This window comes from Nelumbo lutea, chromosome 3, assembly GCF_056320005.1.
Source record: "Nelumbo lutea isolate HS-2025 chromosome 3, American lotus-T2T, whole genome shotgun sequence".
Taxonomy (NCBI): domain Eukaryota; kingdom Viridiplantae; phylum Streptophyta; class Magnoliopsida; order Proteales; family Nelumbonaceae; genus Nelumbo; species Nelumbo lutea.
In genome coordinates, this window is record NC_142686.1 from 18,614,929 (window position 1) to 18,639,520 (window position 24,592).

Below are 24,592 nucleotides of genomic sequence, written 5' to 3' on the forward strand. Positions count from 1 at the left end.
TGGCTGAACGGAAGAACCGCCACTTTCTTGAAGTAGCTCGTGACTTATTAATTCATATGAATGTGCCAAAACGTTTTTGGATGGATGCAGTCTTGTGTGCTACATATATCATCAATCGCATGCCCTCTCGGCTACTAGAGTATAAGGCCCCACATCAGCTTTTGTTTCCTACAGCCCCGTTGTCTTCCATTCTGATGTGTTTTTGGGTGTTGTTGCTTTGTCCATAACCTGTCCCCTACTCGAGGTAAGCTTGATCATCGGGCTATTCCTTGTGTTTTTCTTGGTTACCCTTTATCTCAAAAGGGGTATCACTGCTATGATCCTACCTCTCACAAGTACTATGTCTCCATTGATGTATCCTTCTTTGAGAATCAATATTTTTTCTCGGTTTCTCCTCAGGGGGAGAGTAGGGTTGAAGAGAAACAGGCGACTTATACTCAACTACCTCCTTTACCCAACCCTCCTCCATTCTGGGTTTTTCATCATCGCCATAAAAGCCAGTAGAGTTTAAGAGCCGTGGAACCTAACACTATGCAACCAACATCATTGGATTCACCCAAGGCAGATTCGTCTCATCAGCCAGGTACACTTGCTCCTTTTGATATGTCTGTTCCTCTAAATGTTGATTCACCAGTCATCATGATCTTAATATTCCTATTGCTAAGAGAAAGGGTGTTAGGTCTTGTACCACTAATCATCCTATCTCTAATTTTGTGTCCTATGATCATGTTTCACCTTCATACCGTGCATTCCTCTCTTCTGTGGACAGTGTTCCCATTCCTAAGAATGTGGCAGAAGCTTTGTCTAAACCTGAATGGACAGATGCAATGCAAGAAGAAATTGATGCTTTACACAAAAATGGCACTTGGGAGTTGGTGGATCTTTCTGAAGGGAAGGAACCAGTGGGTTGCAAGTGGGTGTTCACAATGAAACACAAGGCTGATGGAACTGTTGAAAGGTACAAGGCTAGACTGGTAGCAAGAGGCTTTACATAGGTATATGGAGTGGACTATGCAAAGACTTTTGCTCCAGTAGCCAAGATGAACTCTATCAGGATTTTTCTTTCATTGGCAGCAAATCTTGACTGGGAACTTCACCAATTTGACATAAAAAATGCTTTCTTGAATGGTGACTTAGAAGAGGAAGTGTACATGACCCAACCTCTAGGGTTCTGTGCCAAAGGCTGTGAACAAAAGGTGTGCAGGTTGAAAAAATCTTTATATGGGTTAAATCAATAACCTCGGGCTTGGTTTAGTAAGTTCCATTTAGCAGTTCAACAGTTGGGGTTCAAACATTGCCAATTAGATCACACTCTATTTGTGAAAAGAGGTGAAGGGAAAATTGCAACTCTTATTGTGTATGTGGATGACATAGTGATCACAAGAGATTGGGAGGCTGAAATACGGAGACTAAAAAAATTCTTAGCCATTCAATTTGAGGTGAAAGATCTAGGCCCCTTACGTTATTTCCTTGGAATTGAAGTTGCCCGCTCTCACAAGGGCATTTTTATTTCCCAACGGAAATATGTACTGGATCTACTAGAAGATACAGGGAAGTTGGGGGTAAAACCAATTGATTCACCAATTGAATCTAATCATCATCTAGGAGACAGTCAAGGAGAGTTTTTGAAAGATGTGAAGAAGTTCCAGAGACTCGTGGGGAGACTTTTGTATTTGTCTATGACCAGGCCTGATATTGCCTATGTAGTGGGTGTCCTTGGTCAATTCATGCATAACCCTCGGACAACTCACTTTGAAGTTGTAGAGAGGATCTTGAGATACCTTAAGAAGTTTCCCGGAGCTGGTTTGTTGTTCCAGAAACATGGTCACTTAAAGGTGGAAGTATATACTGATGCATATTGGGCAGGAGTAGTCAATGACCGAAAGTCTACCAGTGGGTACAATTGTGCCTTTGTAGGAGGAAACCTGGTCACATGGAGAAGTTAAAAAACAAAGTGTGGTGGCTAGATCTAGTGCCGAAGCAGAATATAAAGCGATAGCTCATGGGGTTGCTGAAATCATGTGGATAAGAAATCTGTTAGGTGAACTGGGTTTTGCAGTGAGCAATCCTATGTCACTCTACTGTGACAATAAAGCTGCCATCAATATTGCTGCTAATCCAGTCTTGCATGATAGGACGAAATACATTGAAGTGGACAATCATTTTATTAGAGAGAAACTTGAAAATGGAGAAGTGTGTACTCCATATGTCAGTTCAGAAGAACAACTTGCAGATATCTTCACCAAAGGTCTTCATCATGTGCGGCACAAAGATTTGTGTGACAAGTTGGGCATGATTGACATCTATGCTCCAACTTGAGGGGGAGTGTTGAAATAATTTAGTTGTTGGTGTTAGGGTCTGTTTGGCTAGTTAAAGTGTTTTTTATTTCTGTTTTTTCACTTCTGTTATGTCTGTTATTGTACTCACTTATAGCAGGGGCACAAGGGTCTTTTCCCTTCTTATTTCTGCCGCCCTATATATATTATAATAAAAGCTGGCGCCGCCAGCACTGTTACATTGCAAATCCCTTCTCTTCTCTTCTCCCTTCTCTCTTCTTCTCTTCTCTTCTCTTCCTCTTATTTCTGGCTGGCTATACTGTCAAGAGATACAATCTGGGAAATCCTATGTTTGGTCTTTAGTGGATAATCACCGATCTGTTCTTCACGTGTAGAAAGATTCCTGTTCCCTCATTAGATGTCCCTAGTGTTGATAACGTATTGTTCTGAGTAAAAAGAGGTTTAGACTGGTCCCTATGGTTTTACCTTCTAACCTATTCTAATTAATGACTGATCCTGCATGGATATGCCCCCATAAAATTCCAGAAAAATCATGAACTTCTACACAGCTCCTTAATGTATTTTATTCTATTGAGATCATAGTGAAAACTTCTAGATGGCCCTTGGTTAGTACTGCAATTTTCCCTTTTTTGTTCCTGTTTTTGTTTTTTTGATTAGTAATGGGCTTTTTTTGGATAAGTAATAGAAATTTCACTAGATAAAACAAAAGCAAATAAATTTACAATCAAAACTTCCCAACTGGAGGCATGAGTTGCAGCCTCCAAAACAAAAAAATAAGTTACACCTGAGCACAATACAAACGATCCCATGTAAGTGGTGTAACCCCTTGCTTAGCTAAATAATCTGCCATCCCATTTGTGGATCTCCTTTCTCATTAGATCCTTATAAGCATATTTATGGTTAGCAACTTAAATTACTTTATAGCCTCCGTATAATTCCATATTACTGTATCCGACTCCTTCAACCACTCAACTGCCAGTTTAGAGTCCCCTGAAATGAGTAGTCTTTCAATTTGCAATCTGTAACATTGCTTAAATCTCTGCATTTGTGGAGGCTCCATCCCTGTTGGACCCGAATATAAAGCAATAATATGTTCGCCTTTATTTTTGAATACTCCTATTCTAGACGACCCTGGGTTTCCTAACTTGCTGCCATCAAAATCGAGTTTGGTGATATCTTCTTCAGGAGGTACCCAAACTGAGGTGACCCTTTGTTTGTTAGCTGAACTTTTTGCTACAGCTTCCAATTCCTCCAAATATCATCATGAGTGAGAAAATATCCATGTCTTTCTATCCAATGTATAAACCTATGCACAATGCAGTCGAAATTTCACCCTCATCTCTTTTCCTTTCAATGAAGATTTTTGCATTTCTCTCCTCCCAGACTGTCCACACTAGAGCAAGCCCTGAGGCCTCTGACACATCTTACATGATTCTCCCCCTCCTCTTTAGACCACATGAAGGTGAGTCAAATAAGCTACTAATCTGTAAAGGCAAATATCACCTGCACCAAAAGAGCAAGAAAATCTTTCTAAATGCCTGCAACAAAAGGACAAGAGATTAATAAGTGGTAGCAGCTCCCTTTACTAGTCTAGACCAGATTTCTTTAGAGGGGAAGGGTTGGGTTCTGGGTAGTGGGAGCAAAACATAGAGTCAAGAAAAAGTAGGCATAAGAAAACAACCTTTTTGGATTAGGAGTCCATACCCGACTATCTGGTTCGGAAAGGTCCAAAATGAAAGAATCAAGAGCTTTTAACAAGAAAGCAATTATTTCAAGCTCAAGGCCTCTCAACCCTCTTCTGGAATCCAGATCCCAACTTATACCAACTGACAAAGAGAAAGAAGCAAACTTTTGGATATGTTCCTTTTTAAACAGAGAGAGGGAATACAAAGAGGGTCTCCCTAAGAGAAGAGTTACCAACCCAAATATCTTACCAAAAGAGTAAGCCTTAACCAAACAGGAATCTGCATCTCTTCATAGAAAACCATGGGTGAAGCTTATCTCTGTGCCTAGAAGCATGCAAAAGCACAATGAAATAAATAACACTGGATGGAGCCTAATGAAATTTGCAGTTATTGATAAAAAATAAAGAAAACACTGGATGCTCATAGAAACAATAGACACTGGTTAACTTTGTGCAGTCCAACACAACAATTATTTAAATCTGCCTGAGATTATTGATTACAATGCTAAAATTGCAAGTATTTGAAAAGAAAGGTTGTGCAATAGGTTGTGTTGACCTTTGTCTCATAACATCTAATTGGAGTACATTGTCTGAAGCATGGATTTTTAATTTTCTAATAAAAACATGTATGCTTGACTATTTCAAATGCTATTTTCTTGTCATTACATTTTCAGATTTAAAGTTGTGTTATCCAAATCAAAGGCACTTCTTCTGTTTGAATGATCCTGGATTATGCCTAGGTCAGTGTCTCATTGCTGGAGTGTGATCCCTCATATAAAGTACTATTAACTTTTAGTATAATCATGTTTACTCATGTTTCTGTATGTTGAACTGTCTTCATCTCTAATACCAATCATAACTCACTTATTATTCTATTAGTAGATATTTTGAATAGTTCTAATACTGATTTGAAAACTTTTCACTTGAATTAATGCAACGTAAGAATATTGGATTTTCTATTCCTGAAAATTGGGGTTCTTGGTGATTGTGTCCTAACTATATTTGGACTATTTCTCTGCCTTTTCATTTTCCTTGTATTAGGTAATTAGAAGTTCTTATTTTCATTTTGCAGTTCATTGGCACACCACATTGGATGGCTCCTGAAGTTATTCAGGAAAGCCGCTATGATGGGAAGGTAATGACTTATGCAAGGTGCTATTTTCTTTTTGTTTCCTTTTATTACTTTCTTGATGACTTTTCCACATCTTCTATTAATAATAAAGTTAAAAAAGGATGTCTGGCATGCATTTCAAGTTGTCAACTTTATTCATATACATTTTCAACTGAAATGTGTACATAGTTTTTGTGCATAGACTTTTGATAGGAGTTGGGATTTTGATGAAGAGGCTGTGAAGTCAAAGGACCTTTGACTAGTTTCATCAGATTAAACTTGGAAAGTTATAATTGAGTTTTTTGCTGGTTAGGAAGGATGAGGGAATGGGAAGCTGTGATTCACAGTTATGGGCCCTCAAATCATTTCTTGCTGCACATTCCCTCTTTAGTCTGCCTCTGCCTCCAGCTCTTCTAGACCTTTCAACTTGTAACAGATCACTTCTATCTGGTTATGCAGATGGTGTTCTAGGCCAATGTTTTAAAACGTGGAGGCGTGATGCGAGGTGTTCCACTATCTAGAGGCGTGGGGCGTTGTAAGAGGTGTAAGCCTCCTGAACACAAGGCACCTCCTTAAGAGGAGGGGGGATCTCATTTTTTCTTTATTTTTAATAAAAATCTTTTATATTAAGAAGAATAAAGACACATCATTCAACATACAAAAAAAATCAAATTGGGCTGCATTGAAAAGGGGGCGGGGGGGGGGTGTGAAGCCCCTAGCCGAAGGGGTTGGGGGCAGACCAGTTTCTTTCCCCTTATCTTTTCTTCCCTTCGCCTTCCTTTCCTCTTTTTTTTTTTTTTCCTTTTCTTTCTTTTTCTTTCCCTTTCTTTTCTTTTCTTTTCTTTTCTTTTCTTTTCCTTTCCTATTTTTTTTCTTTTTTCTTTTTTTTTTTGTTTTCAGTCTTTTTATATGAGGTGTGCAGCCTCAGAGGTGTCAGCGCCTCTCGCATACGCCTTAGGGCGTTTTGGGAGCGCCTCCAGGCGTACGCCTCCCACACCTTTCAAAACACTGTTCTAGACATGTGACCAAACCATCTTAGGTGGCATTTTTTTATCAGCAAAGGTGATTTTATTAAGAAAATGATATGAAAATTAGTACAGAAATTGGGTAGCCTTGGCTACCCCATTATCCTTTAAAATTCCACCTGAGATTTTGCTTTACATCCTTACAACTGAGCCCAAAACAATGTTCCCTATTAGCCCCTTGCTTCGCTAGCTGGTCCGCAAACCCATTTGCTACTCTTAGAGTCCACTGAAATAATAATTGCATGTCCTTGGTAATGTGATTAAGTTTCTTGATCTCATTTCTGAACACCCATGGAGTCTTTCCATTCTGCTTTAGCCAGCTTATAATTACTTTGGAATTGCCTTCCACAGCCAGCTTTCTCACACCTATTTCCATGGTTTTTGTATTCCAAAGACCACTTCTTTTAGTTCAGTTGTAATGGAGTTTCCCCATCCAATAGGGCCCGAATACAGCCCCACTACCTTTCCCATGTCATCTCTTTTGACTCCACCAATTCCAGCCACACCCGGGTTGCCAAAGCTGCTCCCATCAAAGTTTAATTTGAGGAATCCAGAATCAGGAGGATCCCAACTTCTTAGCATCTTAGATGGCATTTGGTAAATCTGAAGTCTGAAGTCTGAAAATCAAAGCAAAAAAAAAAAAAAAAAGCTCTGAAAGTATTTGGTGGAAAATTTGCTTTTATGCTTTTGCAGACATCAAAACATAGTGGGTTGTTCAGTAATCTGAACGTCGTGATGTCTGAAAAGCTTGAATTTTACAAATTTGCCCCTCAAGTCATTATTGAAATAAAGTAAAGGAGAATGATTAAAATAATATGATATTAAAAAAATATAAAAATATAAAATATTGTAATTGATATCAAAATATTAAACAAATAATAAAAAAGACTAATAAATAGTATTTAAAAGAGTAATAAAAAGATTAATACTATAAAATAATAAAAAATTTAAAAACAATAAAATTTAATAAATAATACCATTAAAAATTTAAAAATAATTTAAAAAAGATAAAATAGTAAAAATTATTATAAATATAATAAAAATGTAAAAAAATAGAAGAATTAATAAAATGGGATTGACAATTGACAACAGTTGCAACAATCAGATTCCAGCACTATTCATTGTCTTCCCAATTAGAATCCCAAACTAGAGTTCAACACCACTCCAACCTGAGGTGGTGAGATTCTCCACCTCTTGCAAATCAGATACCATCACTGTTCATCCATTGTCCCCATCCTCTCACAAATCTGATACCCTATTGTTCATGATCTTCTCCATTGCAATGTTGAACCAGAGGTGGTGAGATTCTCCACCTCACCGAAATGTTGAGCTGCAAATTAGAAAATTTTACCAATTTATTTAAGAAATGAAAGAATATGATCGAAAAGAAACAGAAATAGAAAATTTTACCAAATTTTTACCCTACAGTTCGTACTCTGAGTATGCCATCATCTGCAACTACTCCTTTGCTGGCAACACCATCTGCCATGTAATCAACATTGTTTTTTCCCTTCTCTGATAGGGATGAGACAGAACAGTTGACGATCTTGGGTTCGAACCTGGTTCATCTACTCCTCTGTTCAAACCCACTATTGACATTTTGGGTTTGAACCTGGTTCATCAACTCCTTTGTTCATGGAAGAGATGAGGGAGAAAGAAGAAAGAGGGAGGAAGAGAGAGAGGGAGGAAGAGAGAGAGGGAGGAAGAGAGAGAGGGGGGGAGTGTTTTTGGTGTTCGGAGGTTGATTCAGCGCTATTGAATGCCACCTTAGTTTATTTCCCCTCATTTTTATTGGAGCTAGTCCTTGGTTCAAAAGTTTATTTATGGTTATCCCTTTTAGTTTTCCCACTCATCCATCTTAGTATTCACATTTTTGCTACATTCATTTTTTGGACATGCTGTTTCTCTTTCTTGGCTGCCTAACATTTAGCTCCACACCATTTCTGGCCTTGAAACTTTTTTTATAAAATTTTCCTTTTGGCCAAGTGATCTTCTTCCATCAAATGGGACTTTAGATGCATCTGTCACCATTTGATTTTTCCCATCCTACTCTTATTCCATGGGCAATATCCTCAATCTCATTTATCAAAAAAAAAAAAATCATCCTCAATCTCTCTCTTGTTATGGATTACCTAACCAAGGTAATGAAAAAGTCATGTTGAGATATCTCCTGGTCTCCAATTCTAAGTGTACCCCGATTTCATCATGTTAGGGCATTGAGATGTCTTGCATACTTGAGGTGCACATTAATGAAGAAAGGTTTAGATGATGCTTTCGTAACATCTGAAAACATGAAACCTGGCTTTGTGTCAAAACTTTTCCAAAATTGGTTGAGCACTCTTCTGCAGTTTTCAAAACCAGGTGTTGGTTCACTGGTTCAACCTTCCGGGTTGAACAGATCAGACCGCTAAAGCACTACTACCCCTTAGATCAGAATATTAGATTAGATTTCATATCTTTACAGTCTTTATCCTTAGAGTTGTTGCTGTTGCCATTGGCATTGGATTACATTGCCATTGTTGTCAACCTATGTTGCCGCTATCATCAGATAATCTAATAAGCCTTTCTCTCTGCCATTGTTATTGGGGGTTGTTGGTTATCATCTCTCTCCCCCTTTCTCTCTCTATTCATAGTAAAAGCCTGCATCATTATCTAACCCCTCTCTCCCTATACTATATAGAACAAATGAGCCCGTTTTCTTCTTTGGGTAATGGTCCAACCAATTAGGCCAATGACAGGTTGCAAACACTTCTCTGCTGTATTCTTTGGATTTTTTCAAGATCCTTTCTATTACTTGTGCGATAACATGTACAATATTCTGGAGTTTCTGAAAGTCATTGGTTATGCCTACAAAATTCATTGCATACTGCATTTGCTGGTGTTACCAGTAAGTATCTTATGACTGGCTACAAATAACATTTTTATATAACAGGTAGATGTGTGGGCTCTTGGTGTGTCTGCAATTGAAATGGCAGAGGTATGCATATTCAATACTTAAATTGACTTTTTCTTTGATTGGTAACTGGATATTTTATTAATTAATGAAAACTCAGATCATAATTTACAAGCAAATGTGCCAAGTACCCCAAGACTTTTTTTTTTAATAAAATTACATCAGCTTTCCATCTCAAAAGCATTAGGTTCCCCATTGTCATTACCCAATACAGGTTTTCCCTGTTAACCCTTGCCAGTCTAGGGCATCAGCCAAGCAATTGGCTTGCCTCTTTGTCCATAGAAGCTTAACTCTTATGCCTTGTGTGGTGGCCGGGAAGGTGTTTAACTGGGTAAATGTATTTACAATGGTATCTACAACATGGGGAAGTGTTACCTGGGTAAATATGTAAATACATTTACCTGTGTTCTTTTGCTAGGAAATGTTAGCTGGGCAAGTGAATGCCAAGGAAGTTGGTCAACTTCCCTCCCTCCCAACTTATCAGCAAACAAATAGGCCCTTAATTCTTATGCCAGCGTCCTTATTTATCTCCAGACACATTGATGTCACCAAGGTCCTAGATTGTTATTTACTTATTAAGCAAACAGGTTATTACTACTTTGGAATCACTTTCCACAATCAGATTTCTAATGTTTGGGCTGTGTTTGAAAGAAAGGTAGGAAACGCATAGATTTGTATAGGTTTCCCTACCTTTCCCTACCTCTTCTTTCAAACCAAACACAGCCTTGGTGTCTTTGCCAGTTTCAAACGCTGGTGTACTGCCAAGAATTCAGCCTTTAATGAGTCCCCTTGACCTGCAGGGCCCTAGTACAAAGCCAATACTTTGCTATTGCCATTTCTCAATACACAACCAGTGCCAGATGTCCTGGATTATCCATGCTGCTTCCATCAAAGCTAAGTTTTACTAAATTACCACTAGGAGCTTTCCAGTTAGTGATACAGACCATCCTTGTGGTAGAAAGACTATTCCTTTTATGCTACCTCTTCTAGTATATTTATATTCTTCTAAGTTTATCATATATGAACGAATTTTGTATCTTATCTTATTGGATCATTCTCTAGAATCTTCTTGATATCTTATAGATTTGTTTTCTTGTTCTTATCAACTTTCAGGGACTTCCACCAAGATCAACTGTGCATCCAATGAGAGTCAGTACTTTGATTACTTTATGGATATCTTTTTTTTCTTGTTTTAGTTTTTATAACAAATTTAGCTCAATTTGCTTGATATTGTTCCGTTGATATACTAACCAGGCTTTTAGTTATGTTTTATATTTTCTTTGAGATTCTTGTCATTCAGTGGCCTGGCTATGTTCATTGTGATGCCTAACACATAATGCTCTTCATTTTGAAACTGCTTGTGTTGAGAACTTGAAATAAAATATGAACCATTTCCAAGATGTAGTACTGTTTTCATAGAAATGATTGTCTTAGCATCGTGGTTTTGTTACTTGATAATGTGCATAAATATCAGCTTATGAGCTTAGAAATAACTAAGAATAATGGATTCATAGTGCCTTTTTTTTTTTGTTTTATCAGCAACAGAAAATTTGATTAGTTGAAATTAGGTAATACAATGTGAGGCTGGAAAAATAAGCAGCAGCCTATTAACTTATAAGTAGTCCATGTTACAAATTTGCCCAAAACAACTGCTCCCTATAAAATTGTTGTTTAGCTAAGGTATCTACCATTCCATTTGCAGATCTTCTCACCCATCTGAACGTAGCATCGGTCTCCCTTGCCAACTTATCCATCTCCCTTAGAGATTGTGCTCCCTATAAAATTGTTGTTTAGCTAAGGTATCTGCCATTCAATTTGCAGATCTTCTCACCCATCTGAAGGTAGCAACGGTCTCCTTTGCCAACTTATCCATCTCCCTTAGAGATTGTCTATATATCCAAGCACTTTCCTTGTTGCATCTCATCCAAGAAATGACTAATTGTGAGTCCCTTCAACCTTTACCTGCTTCAGCCCCAGTTGTTTGGCAAGTTTCAGCCCTTGTGACAAAGATAAAATTTCAGCTTTTGGAGAATCCCCATATCCATCTGTCCTGAATAATAGCCACAATTACACCATCTTCATTTCTAACAACTCCTCCAATACCTGAGGGTCCCGAGTTACCGAAGGAACTCATGTCAAAGTTCAGCTTTATACTGAAGGAACTCCTCCAATCCATAATCATTACCTTTCCTAGTTGATGATGTAGCAACTGCTTCCCAAGATCTCATGATATCATCTACAAAGAATACTTTGGATGTCTACTATTCTCACCCATTGTGCCACCTTTACCTTTATGCTATTTATGAGTCTTCTCGTGCTACATTTCTCCTTGGAGATCCATTCATTCCTTTCTTTGCAGATTGATCATAAAACTTCTCTTGCTGCCTTTCATGTTATTCTTCCCCTCTTCTTAATTTGCCTCATTAAGTCATGATTGAATAGACTAGTGTTTTAAAAGTGCAAGACGCAAGGGTCAATTTGCGCCTGAGGCGCGCGTGCATCTTTTTAAGCAAGGCACAAAAAATAAAAAAGCTAAAAAAAAAAGTCAAAAAAACAAAAAAATGCCAAAAAATTATTAAACATAATATTAGCAAAAATATAAACTTAAAATTTAAAATAAATGTTTTAAAAAACCTATTATCTAAAATTAAAATACATAAGTATAACATGTAAAGCATATTCAAATGAAAATTTAAAAATAAAATCAAATAAATAAAATATTTTCAAGCATATAAAACCCATAATCTCTCTCTCTCTCTCTCTCTCTCTCTAAATTTCATTACTTCAAGTAGCTAATGTGATGTAAAACATATTACATTCTTGATTCTACGAGCCGCCTTTGTGCCACGCCCCTCGAGGCAAGCCCAAACAAATCCACATTAGGTCTTAAATTCTTAGTTCTCACACAAAAAATAATGATTTTATAGTTTTAATTGCTTTTTAAGAAGATATTTTATTAGGATGAATGAATGAACAACATTACCAAATAGGGGGTTCGAGGGCGGAGCCCCTGGCCCAGTCGCTAGACACAAAAAAAGCAAAAAAAGCGTCAAATTTTTAAAAGGTTCACGCTTGGGCTGAGGCGCAAGGCACACCAGGTGTGTGCCTTTTGAAAGGATTGCACCTAGGACCTGGGCGAGGCGCCTACCCTAAAATGTGCCTCGCCTGTACGCCTGGGCATGCCTTTTAAATCACTGGAATAGACTAGCCACATCTCAAGCAGTATCCCCACTTGCAACCAAAAAGAGAGCAAAAATACGTCCACAGGTTACAAAAGGATAGGAGATTAGTAAATGGGGAAGGGTCTCACTGCTAGCCTTGCAAAGAATGCATACATGAGGTGAAAGGAGAAGCTGAACAAAATTCAGTGATGTGTTCCTTGTGATATTGAGCGAGGGAATAAAGCAACAAAAACTACACATTTAGAGGAGCATCACCCAGCCAAAGATCCTCCCAAAAGAGGATCCTATTACCACTACCAACATCATATCTAATGAAACCCAAGAAAGTAGGGAGAAGTACCTGAATGTATTTCCAAGGGGATAAGTAAGATACACGAGGAGAGACTCATCCATCCTATCCATTGTCCATGACACCATGAATGCTCACGATAACCTTATGCCGCAGCCTGTCCTTCTTTAATGGGATAACCATTTTCCAGGCAATATTTCTATGAATCAAATTCCCTATTCCCAAGCTACCCTGTTCTCTAGGTTTACTAACCATGATATGGATGCGTTCCTCAGGAAGAAATATCATCGCCGCCGGCAACAACAGTGATTTGATGTTCTCATCCTATCCAATTCGACAACAACAATCTTATCCATTCGGCAGATTAGATTAGACTATCTTGTTGTTCTTATCTTATCTTATTAAGTTAGTAGATTAGATTATCTTATCTTATTAGATTAGGATTAAGAGAGACTTATCTTATCAAGATAGAGTTGGAGGCCTCCCTATTCAGCAAGGAGTCTCCCTAAGAACAGGACTCTTGTAATCTCCTATTTAAGGAGCCACTATTATTGAATGAAGGCATCGAATATTCAGTCAAGAAGAGAGTAAGGAGAGTTGGTGATCTCTTGAACAAATCACCAAGGCGCTAAGATAGGTACCTCAAGAAAAGGAAGGGACAAGGGAAAATAGGAGGTTTTCCCCGTGGACCGACCCATGACGAGATCCTATTCGCGGGCCCTCAACAACTTGGTATCAGAGCAAGGCGTCATGGGTGATTTGGAGCAGCTGCCGTCCAGGGTCCACGAACTCGAGCACCAGCTCGTGGAGACCAGCTCAGAAGTACGTGAGATCAAGGACGAAGTTAGGGAGCTACGACGTCTGATGGAGTTATTCCTTTCTAGCAAAGAGAGGAACACAGAAGGGGTGACAGCCACTAGTGGCCGCCGACTAGATCTGCTGGAATCTTTCGGCGAACAATAGTGCGTCAACTAGGGGGCGCGGTCATTCCCAAGTACAACAGGTTGGAATTCCCGTCGTACAACGACAACGGAGATCCCTTGGGCTGGTTGTACCGGTGCGAGCAGTTTTTTTGAAATCAACGGACAGACAACCGGGACAAGGTAAGCCTAGCCGCCTTTCACCTAACAGAGGAAGCGCAACTCTAGTTCTATAGATTAGAACAGGAAGAACCCGGGCTCAGTTGGACCCAGTTCAAGTCCTACTACCTTCTTAGGTTTGGGCCCCCACTGACAAGCAACCTCTTAGGTGAGCTGATTAACCTTAAACAAACCGACACGGTGGCAGAATACCAGCGTCAGTTCCAGACCCTCCTCGCCAGGGCATCTTCAGTGCGACCGGACCAATAGGTAGACATGTTCACCGCAGGGTTAACAGAACCCTTGCAAGTGGACGTGGAGATGCAGAATCCCCCCAACCTGGTTACAACCATGAACTTAGCCCACACGTTCGAGCGCAAGTTGCAACTCAGCCGCGGGACCTACAATATGGGACGTTCGCCGACTTCATGGGCACCCCCGAAATCAGCGACAACGACCCCTTCTTCTGCAACCAACCGGGAACTGAGGCCTCACACAAACAACATCTCCGAATCGACAACAAGTGCAGGAAGCAACATAGTAGCTCCACCCATTAAGCGTCTGACTAGGGCCGAGATGGCAGAGCGCCGAGTGCCGAGCGAGGGGCCAATGTTTCAACTGCGATGATCTCTACTTGGCGGGACATAGGTGCAAGATGCTTTTCTGCCTCCTAGTGGATGAGCAAGAGGAGGACGAAGAAGAAGCCGTTGTATTCGAGCCAGAGATCTCTCTCAACGCGATCACCAGAATAAAAACCTCTAAGACCATGCAGTTGCAGGCACAATTAGCAGGTAATCCGGTGCGCATACTTGTCGATTCAGGGAGCACACTCAACTTAATAAGTGAGCAAGCCGCCCTTCAGTTAAAACTACCAATGGAATTCTGGCCATGACTACTGGTAGCCGTCACAAACGGTGAAAGGGTTCACAGCCCCGGAATTTGTAAGGACGTCCAGATACAGGTCGACTCTGAACTATTCTCTGCTGATTTATTCGTATTTTCCTTGGATGGTTTCGATATTGTTCTTGGGGTCAAATGGTTGATCACCCTACGACCATTTTTATGGGACTTCAATGCCCTAACAATGGCATTCCACTTGAATGGGAAGCAAGTCTCGTGGCAAGGTTGCAGGGTAAAGGAGAGGACACCACAGGTTCATGCGCTTCAGACAGAAACAACGCATACGACAGCCATGGAAAGACTCCTCGCCGAATTTTCAGACGTGTTCAGGAACACAAGGGACTCCTTCCTCCTCGAGCATGCGATCATCGAGTCCCTCTAGTGCGGGTTCAGAACCAGTCGTTGTTCAGCCTTATCGCTACCCTCACCTACAGAAGGACGAAATAGAAAAACAATGTGCCGAGATGCTAAAACAAGGGATCATACGCAATAGCCACTCCCCCTTCTCTTTGCCGGTTCTGTTGGTAGCGAAACAGGATGGAACTTGGAGATTCTGTGTTGACTACAGAGAGCTCAATAGCCAGGCGATCAAGGATAAGTTTCCTATTCCCATTGTGGACGAACTGTTGGACGAGCTACATGGTGTCCAGTACTTCTCCAAGTTGGACCTCAGGTCCGGGTATTTCTAGGTCCGAATGGCTCCCGGAGACGTGGAAAAGACTGCCTTTCGAACCCACCATGGTCACTTTGATTTTTTAGTCATGCCATTCGGTTTCACCAACGCCCCATCCACTTTCCAGTCCTTGATGAACGAGGTATTTCAGCCTCATCTGCGCAAATTTGTTTTAGTGTTCTTTGATGACATTCTCGTTTACAATAAATCATGGGTGGAACATGTGCACCATCTGTGGACCGTTTTCGAGCTCATGCGCCAACACAAACTCTTCCTAAAACTGTCCAAGTGCTCCTTTGGGGAGCGACAGGTTCTTTATCTAGGTCACGTCATCCACGGGCAATGTGTGATGGTTGACAGTTCCAAAATTCAAGCTATCAAGGAATGGCCCAAGCCTCAATCCGCCAAGGCCTTACGCTGGTTCCTAGGGTTAACAGGTTACTACCGCAAATTTGTGCAGAATTATGGCTTGTTGGTTGCCTCGTTAACCAACTTGCTAAAGAAAAATTCCTTCTGGTGGGACAACGCAGCCGATGCAGCTTTTTCGACATTAAGAGATGCCCTGTCCACCCCAGTTCTGCAATTACCGAATTTTGCTCTCGAATTTACAGTTGAGTGTGATGCATCTGGAATGGGTATCAGGGCCGTATTATAGCAGCAAGGGCACCCGATTGCCTTCTTCAGCCGCAAGCTGGCCGACCGACACTTGAAACTTCCAGCCTATGAGCGTGAACTAATCGGGCTAGCTAGAGCCGTCCAACACTGGAGGCCGTACTTGTGGGGGCGGTCATTCATCGTCAAAACCGATCACTACAGCCTCAAATACTTGTTGGAGCAACGACTCACCACTTCTCCTCAACAACATTGGGTTAGCAAACTGCTTGGGTTCGATTTTCGGGTGGAATACAAGGCGGGATCCTCGAATCGTGCAGTTGATGCTTTGTCTAGACTCGACGAGGACGCGATGTCTTTGTGTGGAATTTCCCAACCCCGGATCTCTCTGTTAGACGACATCAAGAAGGCAATGCCACAATCACTTGAATGGTCCTTGTACAGAAAATTCAGTCCGGGGCCGCTGACTCCAATTGGTCCCTTCATGACGGGTTGGTACTATATAAAGGTCGGGTACATCTCCCACCAGACTCCCCGTTGATTTCCACCATCGTCTCCAGCATTCATAACTCCACCCATGAGGGCATTCAGAAAACGCTGCACCGCGTCTGGGCTGATTTCCATTGGCGAGGTATGAAGACCTCTATTTGGGATTTTGTCCAAAATTGCTCCACGTGCCAACAACATAAATGGGAAAACCTGCACCCGGCAGTCCTCCTTCAGCCCCTTTCGATCCCAACACAGATCTGGGCCGACATCTCCATGGACTTCATCGAGGGGCTACCCAAGGTAGGCAGAAAATCAGTCCTGTTCGTGGTGGTGGATCGCTTCTCTAAATACGCCCACTTCATTCCTCTATCACACCTGTACAGCACCACTTTGGTTGCCCTCGCCTTCTTTACGCATGTTTTCCGCTTACATGGGTTACTGGAATCCATTGTCAGCGACGGGGACCCAGTTTTCACTAGTGCCTTCTAGAAGGAGTTGTTTCGGCTACATGGCACCACCCTAGCCTTCTCCTCCGCATATCATCCACAGACCGACGGGCAGACGGAGGTGCTAAACCGCACAATCGAGATGTACCTCCGTTGCTTCGTGGGGGACCAACCGCGACGGTGGGTGGATTGGCTTCCTTGGGCCGAGTACTGTTACAACACTGCCTACCATTCTTCCATCGGCATGACCCCTTTCGCGTCGTCTATGGCCGGGACCCTCCTTGCTTGTTATCCTATCTACTCGTTTGGAGGAAATTGATCGCTCCTTACAGGAACGTGATGCCCTTCTAGCTGACGTACACCTTTGCTTATAGCAGGCCCAGTTCCGCATGAAGCTCACCTATGACCAGCACCATCAGGAATTGTCGTTCAAACCAGGACAATTTGTTTGGTTGAAACTCCATCCCTATCGGCAACGCTCCTTGCGCCACAGGGCTTCCCCTAAACTGGTTCCTAAATTCTATGGCCCCTTCAAGGTTCAGCGGCGGATTGGCACAGTGGCATACCAGCTGGAATTACCAGAGAACAGTCAGATTCATGATGTTTTTCACGTCTCCTTGCTAAAACCATTTATGGGTGTTCCTCCGGACCAAGTCCCCTCCCTGCCACCCTTCAAAGAAGGCAAACTTATTCCCCAACCTAGGGCTCTCATCCGCTCTCATATCAATCGAGGTATTCTTGAAGTTTTGGTGGAATGGGACAGCCTACCATCAGCCGAAGCCACCTGGATCCCCTTGACCGAGTTCCAAGCCACATATCCTGAGTTCGAGCTTGAGGACAAGCTCTTAGTCTAGGAGGGGAGTAATGATATGGATGCGTTCCTCAGGAAGAAATATCATCGCCGTCGGCAGCAGCAGTGATCCGATGTTCTCATCCTATCCAATTCGGCAACAACAATCTTATCCATTCAGCATATTAGATTAGACTATCTTGTTGTTCTTATCTTATCTTATTAAGTTAGTAGATTAGATTATCTTATCTTATTAGATTAGGATTAAGAGAGACTTATCTTATCCTATTAGTCTTATCTTATCAAGATAGAGCTGGAGGCCTCCCTATTCAACAAGGAGTCTCCCTAAGAACAGGACTCTTGTAATCTCCTATTTAAGGAGCCACTATTATTGAATGAAGGCATCGAATATTCAGTCAAGAAGAGAATAAGGAGAGTTGGTGATCTCTTGAACAAATCACCAAGGTACCAAGATAGGTACCTCAAGAAAAGGAAGGGACAAGGGAAAACAGGAGGTTTTCCCCGTGGACCGACCTGTGACAAGATCCTGTTCGCGGGCCCTCAACAAACCACCTCCCACTTTAGCTTATGGACCTTCTTATCTTCTCCTGGTTCCCATAGAATATCTTCATGTACTTCTCTAGTTGCCTAGCCACCTTGAGTCCTTAATTGGGGTATGAAAAGTAGAGAGATAGATGGTAGATGGGTAAGTTTTCTATTGTGGATTTGATTCAGGTAATCCTCCCCCCACCTTCATTGATATATAATTTCTCTACCAAAATGCCAATTTCTTAGAGAATCTTCTCAGCACTAGCTTCCAAAAACCTTTTGTTTTCGAGTTGCCGCCAACAAAAAACCAAGATACTCCAAAGGCCAAGATTTGGTTTCACATTCTACTATCTCTGCAATCGTTCTTAACTCTCTTTCTGACATATTTACCCCTGCCACAACTTTTTCCTATATTTACTTTCAAACTGGAGGTTCTCTCAAATCGACTTATGAGCCCCTTTTTTTTGACAAGTAAAAGTAAGTAATTATTAAAGAGCAATAAAAACAGGCAGTGCAAGTATCCCCACAGAGAGGCATGAGGTGCTACCTCTCACACATCAAGCAAATTACAATTGACAATTACAACTAAGCCCAATACAACTGTCCCTTTTTACCCCTTGTTTAGCTAACACACATGCTGTAGCATTATCTGTTCTCCTGATCCAAAGTATTCTCAAATTCATGTTTCTGGTTAGCAATTTAAATTTCTTCATCTCATCCCTAAAACACCTGGTTATAGACTCTGGATCCTTCAGCCATCCTACCACCAATTTTGAATCCCCTTCAATTCTCTTGTTCTCCTTTGGGTCAGGAGAACAGACTTATGAGCCCCTTTAAGTTCCTGCAATTCTCTTCTTCTCCTTCATCATGGAATGAGATTATATTGTCAGCAAATTAAAGATGGATTTATAATGCTATTATCTCTGGGTACATGGTAACCAAGCACTATAGACCAATGTTTTAAAACACGGAGGCGTGACGCGAGGCGTTCCACTACCTAGAGGCATGAGGCGTAGTTCTTTCCCTTCCCTTTCCTTTTTTTTTTCTTTTTTTTTTCTGTCTTTTTATATCAGATGTGCATGAGGCGCATGAGGCGTACGCCTCAGAGGTGTCAGCGCCTCTGGCATACGCCTCAGGGCGTTTTAGGAATGCCTCGCCTCCAGAGCATATGCCTCCCACACCTTTTAAAACACTGCTATAGACTTAATGACTTATAAATCCTATATTTAATGATACATACATTGAGTTTCAGTTGTCTTAAATGCTTTTGTTAGCCTATTGATTTGAAACTGTTGATGATATATAATGTTGTTTTGTGAGGGCATGGGGGAAGTAGGGATGAGGAACATGAACTTCTAATAAAATGCTTGAAATTTTCAAATTTGAGAATCAACTTGGATAAGAGTTGTATGGCACGAGCTAACATTGGGGGAGGAAGAGATAGAGTGGTATTCATCTATATGACTATATCAGGGTGTTCAGTGACCATTGGCCTATATAGGGATGTCAGTGGGCTGGGTAAAGCTGCCTTGACCGAATCTTATTGGTCAGGTTCATGTTTATCTTAATTGGATTTCAGGTCACGTTCGGATTGAGGCTAGTCCATGCCAACCCAACCTACTGATATAATGATACTGAAAAAAAAAAACATAGACTTTGCTAAGAATAGTGGTGCTGTTCATGGGATGGGGTGGGTCAGGTTCAACAACCCTATTCCAACTGGTTGGGTTAGATCGGGTTTAGGTTTGAATGACTTGTTTTGGGTCAAGTGGAGCAACCTGACCTGTTGACATCCCTAGGTCTTCCACTTGGGGATAATCCTAGATCTAGAAATTATTGGGACCTAGTTCTTGATTGGTTATCAAAAAAGCTGGCTACTTGAAAGATAAATTATATCTCATTAGGTGGAAGGATGACACTAATTAGCTCTACTTTGGTCAATTTACCTACTTCTTACATCTCTATGTTTAGACTATTGAGCTTGATTTCAAAAAGGATGGAGAAGTTCATGAGAGATTTCCTATGGGAGAAAAGGGAATCAAAGAGGGATCACTTGATTAGTTCGGATACAGAGTGCAAGAGGAAGGATTAAGGGGGAATTTAGCTTTGTTAGGTAAGTGGATCTGAAGATTCCAGCTAGAGACAGATGGACCATGGCATGATGTGATTATTAACATTCATGGGGTGCATGCAAATTGCTAGTATTCTAGTTCATTTACAAGATTGACTTTAACATCTTTGTGGAAACCCATCTCAGGTTTTCTTCTTATTTTCTTGAGTTTTTTTAGATATGGTGCTTGTTCTTGTTATGAAATAAAAATTTGGGAAGACCTTTGGTGGGGGTATAGTCCTTTAAAAGATTTATTTCATTTATTGTTCTCTATCTCATCCCATAAAGCTAAACCAATATCCTTTATATCCTCCTCTTCTGTTTCCAGATCTCTTAGAACTTGGGTAGTTGGGTTTCGGGGGAGGTCTAGAGGATTTTGTGTTCCTCTTAGCCTTGAACCTTTGGGCCTTATTTGAAGGTGTTTTTCATAACCCCTCTAGACCTAACTTTTAAATTTGGATTTGCATCCACATGAGGACTTTCTTTTGTACCTCTTTCTTTGAATTTCTTTCCTATAACCTATCTTCTCACAAACTTTTATGGTTAAAGGAATTTGGAGGCAGCTGGTGCCATCCAAAAAAGATGCCTGATGAATGAAGAAGGAGCAACATGGTGCCTATATTTAAGAACAAAGGCAATGTACAATATTTTAATAACTATTGGGGGATTTAACTCATGAGCCACACTATGAAACTTTGGGAGAGAATAATTGTGCAATGGTTACAACATTAAACAAGTAGATCTGAGAATCAATTTTTGTTTATGCTAGGGAGATCAACAGTGGAAGCTATCTTTCTTTTGAGATGACTGATAGAAAAGTTTATAGAGAAGAAGAGTGTTCTTCATATGGTGTTCATTGATCTAGAGAAAGCATATAATAGAGTCGCTAAAGAGATAATATAGTAGGTCTTGTAAAAGAAAGGGGTTTCAAATATGTATATAAACCTCATTAAGGATATGCATGAGGGTGCAAACAACCAACATTAGAACACCTGTGGGAGAGACTTCAGATTTTATGGTTATGATGAACCTTCACCAAAGTTTAGAACTTAGCTCTTATTTATTTGCATTAAACGTATGATAAACATATTCGGCAGGAGCTCCCATGGTGCATGTTGTTTGCTGATAATATTGTTTTAATTGATGAAAATCATGAAACTAATGATTAAATGCAACATTAAGTCGTTAAGTTTATGGACAAATATCTTAAAAGAGGGTTTGAAATAAGTAGGACTATAACAAAATAAATGCTATGCAAATTTAATAATAATAGGAATGCAAATCAAGGTACGCTTAGGATTGGGGATCAAGAGATAACTCAATGTGACCTTTTCCAGTACCTTGGTTTGATAATTAATAGCAAGGGAGAGATAGAGGAGGATGTTGCCCATAGAACTAGAGCAGGATGGGCAAAATGAAGGGGTGTATCTGGAGTGAATACCACTTAAAGAAACAATGTGTCCAAAGTGTGGTTGAAATGTGTATTCTGAGATGAATGAATGGAAAAACTAAAAACATAGGGTAAAAAATGAAGTCATTTATAGGAACTTAGGAGTAGAGGTGATAAAATGAGAGAAAGTAGACTAAGATGGTTTGGTCGTGTGCATAGAAAGACTATCGACATCACTCGTAAGAAGTGATCTGTTGCAAGTTAGATGTGAATCAGTCCTCTAAATCTGATATTAGTTTTCTGATTACAGCAATAAAAAAAGGAAGAAAGAAGAGAGATACAGCAGACGAGAAGAAGTTTGAGAAGAAGAGGAAAAAGAGAGTTCGATGGATTTCTCTCTCCCCTCTCTAATCTTTTATTAATTTGATCAAATCAAGATTAATTACATGTCTGCGAATATTTAACAATGGATAATATAACTTTGAACAGAACGGAATGGAAAACCAGGATTTAGTAATATCACTTGCCCAAAAAAGTTTAGTAAAATCACCTGTGAACTGCCACCTATGATACCTGAGCACCTGAACAAGAGTGCCATTTTATGCTGGAAGCTTCAATTTTTAGTGTAAATTCCATATCTGATACCATATCCAGCCATGTCCTTGCTGTATCCGGGTAACATAGACTGCCGTAGATGTATTATCTTCTGAAATGCCCTAGGCCCCTAGCACGTGATCTCCGATGATGTAAGATGCTTTATTGTCTTTAGCTATTCTATATTTCCAACTTTAGTGAAATTATTTAATATTGGTGAATATTGTGTGGTACTTTATTTTCTTTCTTTCTTTTTCTTGGTTTTTGATATTAGTTTTGTTGACCTGCTTTGATATTTTTTTCTTAGGTATTGTTCATGATATCCATTGAGCCAGCTCCAATGCTTGAGGACAAGGAAAAATGGTTTGTCTTTTACATTAACAATCTCATTATAGGACATGTACTGCAAAAACCTTGAATTTTTCTTGGATGTAAAAAAAATGTACTGGCTAAAGGTGGAAGCTGCTCTGGAGGCATTTAATCAAGGTATAAAAATCCAAAAAGTGAAAGAAATACAAAAAACAAAGAAGAATGGCACAAGAATTTTATAATGTATTTGTATACAGTGTGGTCATTGATTAAACTGCAAGTTGGAAACCGTAATGAAATGAAGAAACTGAAATATATTAATTCCGTTAGTCAATTTCAATATGATATAACACAATTAGTGGTGGCTGAATGTAGTAAGATGAAGAGGGCATGCATGTGCCTCCACAGTTGTTCTGTATATACAGAAGCAACAGAAATGTACCTGTTGCTCATCTTAGTTTTTTCTCTTCCATGATCAGGTATTCCTTTTTGAATCTAACAGTCACAGATTCACAGGGACTGATAGGTGCATGGCACTCCTTGATAACTTAGAAATGTACCTGTTGCCCATCTTAGTTTTTTCTCTTCCATGATCAGGTATTCCTTTTTGAATCTAACAGTCACAGACTCACAGGGACTGATAGGTGCATGACACTCCTTGATAACTTGGATGCTCTAATTACTGTATTTCTTTCTTTTTTTTTTTTTCTTCTTTTCCTTTTTTTTTGCTGGTATTACATAGTACACATTAGAGTGGCCTCAGGGATGGGGCAGAGCAGGGTGCACATCAGGCCCATTGGCAATTACTGCATAGATTAAAGCTTGGTTCATCTCATGAGTACTGAGATATTGTGGTGAAGGCAACTTCAGGTCACAGTGGGATGGATGGATTAATGGGATAATGGCCCCAATATCTAATTACAGAGGCAAGATCTTTGATTTCCAGGCTGAACAACTAGTTCAGATGGATTCCTAGATTGACAACTCTTTGGCAGATGTGCTTGTTAGAGGGGGGAGTGAAGGGCTGAATTGTATTGATGACTTTAATTTTGAACTAATCTCCTACAATCTCTTGTATTTCAAGTTATTGGGTTTGATATGTGGTGGCAGGGGTTATCATCTTCTATTCATAACCTGAATTGTAGGAGGTTACTACTTTTTCTTCATTTCGGAAATATATGCATTGATCCTGTTTTTTTATAGATAATAAAGATTTTATTGAAAAAGATCACAAAGGATACATATTACAAAGTCCCACATAGAGGCACGAGGTGCTGCCTAGGGGTGGATTTGAGCCGAGCTGAATACTTGGCTATTCGAGCCTGGCTTGCAAGAATAGTATTAGGCTCGAGCTCAATTCGAGCTAGAGAGTTGAGCTCGAGCTTGACCATAAGACAAGTTTTTTTTTGAAAAATAAAAAATACATGTATAAAATTATTATTTTTTTTAAATTTTTAGACAAAAAATTAAGAATTATAAAAATTATTTACTATTATACATGAAAAAAATATTATTATATATAATAAAATTATTTATTATATATATTTATATGTATGTACATATGTATATAATAAAAAATATTTATTTAATACTAGGCTCGCGAGCCTCACAAGTTGAGCTTCACTAGGCTCGAGCTTGGTTCGATTAGCAAACGAGCCTATATATCAGGCTCGAATTTGGATTGAAGCTTGGTTTAAACCGAGTCGAGCCAATCTTTTCACGAGCCGAGCTCAAATAGCTCGTAAAAGGCTCTGCTTGTGGCCACCCCTAGTGCTGCCTCCAAACTGTGTCAAAAGGATTACAACTTAGCCCCAAAAATCTGATTCCTATGTACCCCTTGTTTAGCTAAAGAATCTGCCAACCCATTTGCCGATCTTCTTTCCCATTGAGCTGTGACTGATATGTTTGATGTTAACCATCTGAACCTCCTCAAAGCCCCTCTGTAGAACCGGGATGCAGTCTCTGGCTCTTTTATCCACCCAATAACCAGTTTAGAGTAGCCTTCAATGATTAAGTGTTCCAACCCCAGCTCCTTAGCAAACACTTTACTTTTTTTAGAGTAGCTTTGATTTCTGCATTAACTGAATCTCCCACACCAATAGGACCAGAA

The 24,592-nt window shown here is 40.1% G+C and overlaps 1 protein-coding gene across 1 annotated transcript in view; it reads left to right on the top strand.

Annotated features, from left to right (window-relative positions):
• SIK1 (Protein kinase superfamily protein) overlaps positions 1-24,592 on the top strand; it is a 106,872-nt gene that overhangs the window by 5,828 nt on the left and 76,452 nt on the right. The window contains exons 7-10 of the mRNA XM_088980489.1: positions 5,054-5,116; positions 9,050-9,094; positions 10,184-10,219; positions 22,481-22,536. Coding sequence (XP_088836615.1) covers positions 5,054-5,116; positions 9,050-9,094; positions 10,184-10,219; positions 22,481-22,536 — 200 coding nt within the window. The remainder of the gene's footprint in view (positions 1-5,053; positions 5,117-9,049; positions 9,095-10,183; positions 10,220-22,480; positions 22,537-24,592) is intronic.